We start from the raw sequence: 1,750 nt of genomic DNA on the forward strand, positions 1-1,750 counted from the left end.
ACACACACACACACACACACACACACACACACACACACACACACACTACCTGCTACCTCTTAATTCTGTGATGAGTGGAATTCATTTCATAATTTAAAAACAACATGTATCCAAATAAGTTTTCCTATACATTTAATTTAAAAGAAATCAAAGATAACTGTGAAGCTGACTAAGCTCAGAGGATCGTTTATGAGGACACAGCAGGAAAGATGTTGTTTTGCATGTATTCATATCCAGTGTCTGATCAGACTACATCTCCAGGCTTGTGTCTGAATGTTTCCATCTTTCTCCAGGGCTCTATCGTTGCTGTGACAGGTGATGGTGTGAACGACTCTCCGGCTCTCAAGAAGGCTGATATCGGTGTCGCCATGGGGATCGCCGGGTCAGATGCTGCCAAGAACGCCGCAGACATGATCCTGTTGGACGACAACTTTGCTTCTATCGTCACCGGAGTGGAGCAGGGTGAGAATTAGAGAAGAAGGATTACTAAAATTGAGCTAGCTGCTAGCTTGGTTAGCACAGTGCATTTACAGCTATGGTGAAGGGTAACCCCTTTTATACCGCCTGTTCAAGGCAATGGGGGGTTAATGGGGATTGACTCGCTTATGGAGCCTCAAGAGGTCATTGGAGAACATGCAGTTTACGGCACTTCAGCATTGGCTTAATTTTTCAGCCCTGGAGGTTGTGGCTTAATCATAACTCAAGGTCCACGGTCAGGGAGACGGCTCACATATCAACACTTGACTAAAACGTGGATCTGTTTACGGGATGGTGGTCATACATGAGATGACACTATAAAACCCCCCGTCTCTTTTCAAGGATGTCTCCCAATCCTGTCTCTGATATTGTAAATATTATCACTGAATCTGAAGTAAAACATAAGTATTTATCAGAGTAAACAAAAAACAAGCAGTACAAGAAACTACAAAAGAGCACTTTATTTTGAAAGGATTATACCTTATTAACTTTGTGGTCACTGTATGCAGTAAAAGGACAAACTACTGAACAATGAACAGTTTGTATGTTTACATGCATACATGAGCTGTTTTATTGAGTTGAGGCCTCTGTGTGTGTGTGTGTGTGTGTGTGTGTGTGTGTGTGTGTGCGCGTGCGCGTGTGTGTGTGTGTGTGTGTGTGTGTGTGTAGGCCGTCTTATCTTTGACAACCTGAAGAAGTCTATCGCCTACACACTGACCAAGAACATCCCTGAGCTGACTCCATATCTGATCTACATCACCGTCAGCGTGCCTCTTCCTCTGGGCTGCATCACGATTCTCTTCATCGAACTGGCCACTGACATTGTGAGTAATTGTTATTTGTACCATTTAAGCTAGAAAACAAGTGACTTATTTCCGGTTAATAATTGGCTATTTATTTTCATGAAATATAACGGCGTCTTATATTTGCTGTTTTGCCATAAGACCCCTGGCTTTTATTTTGAAAGACCACATATCACCTTTATCCCTTACAGCAACTGATCTGGTGACATTAGTGTTGAATCAGCTCCATCATAACCTTCCTCACCACCGTATTTGCTGTATAATGACAAATCAATTGTTTCTTCCTGTCTGTCCCGTAGTTTCCCTCCGTCTCTCTGGCTTATGAGAAAGCAGAGAGTGACATCATGCACCTGAAGCCCAGGAACCCTCGACGTGATCGCCTTGTAAACGAAGCCCTGGCTGTGTACTCGTACTTCCAGATCGGTGTGTGTGTGTGTGTGTGTGTGTGTGTGTGTGTGTGTGTGTGTGTG

General features: G+C 43.5%; 1 protein-coding gene across 1 annotated transcript; it reads left to right on the forward strand.

Moving 5' to 3' along the window:
- Positions 1-293: 293 nt before the first annotated feature.
- On the forward strand, positions 294-1,703 carry LOC121940419 (potassium-transporting ATPase alpha chain 1-like; the record flags this gene model as incomplete). Its single annotated transcript, XM_042483197.1, has 3 exons — positions 294-462; positions 1,147-1,301; positions 1,580-1,703. Coding segments are annotated over 3 exons (448 nt in total), but the record flags the coding sequence as incomplete, so codon positions are not given.
- Between the last annotated feature and the right edge of the window lie 47 nt (positions 1,704-1,750).

This window comes from Plectropomus leopardus, unplaced genomic scaffold (genome assembly GCF_008729295.1).
Source record: "Plectropomus leopardus isolate mb unplaced genomic scaffold, YSFRI_Pleo_2.0 unplaced_scaffold8655, whole genome shotgun sequence".
NCBI lineage: Eukaryota > Metazoa > Chordata > Actinopteri > Perciformes > Serranidae > Plectropomus > Plectropomus leopardus.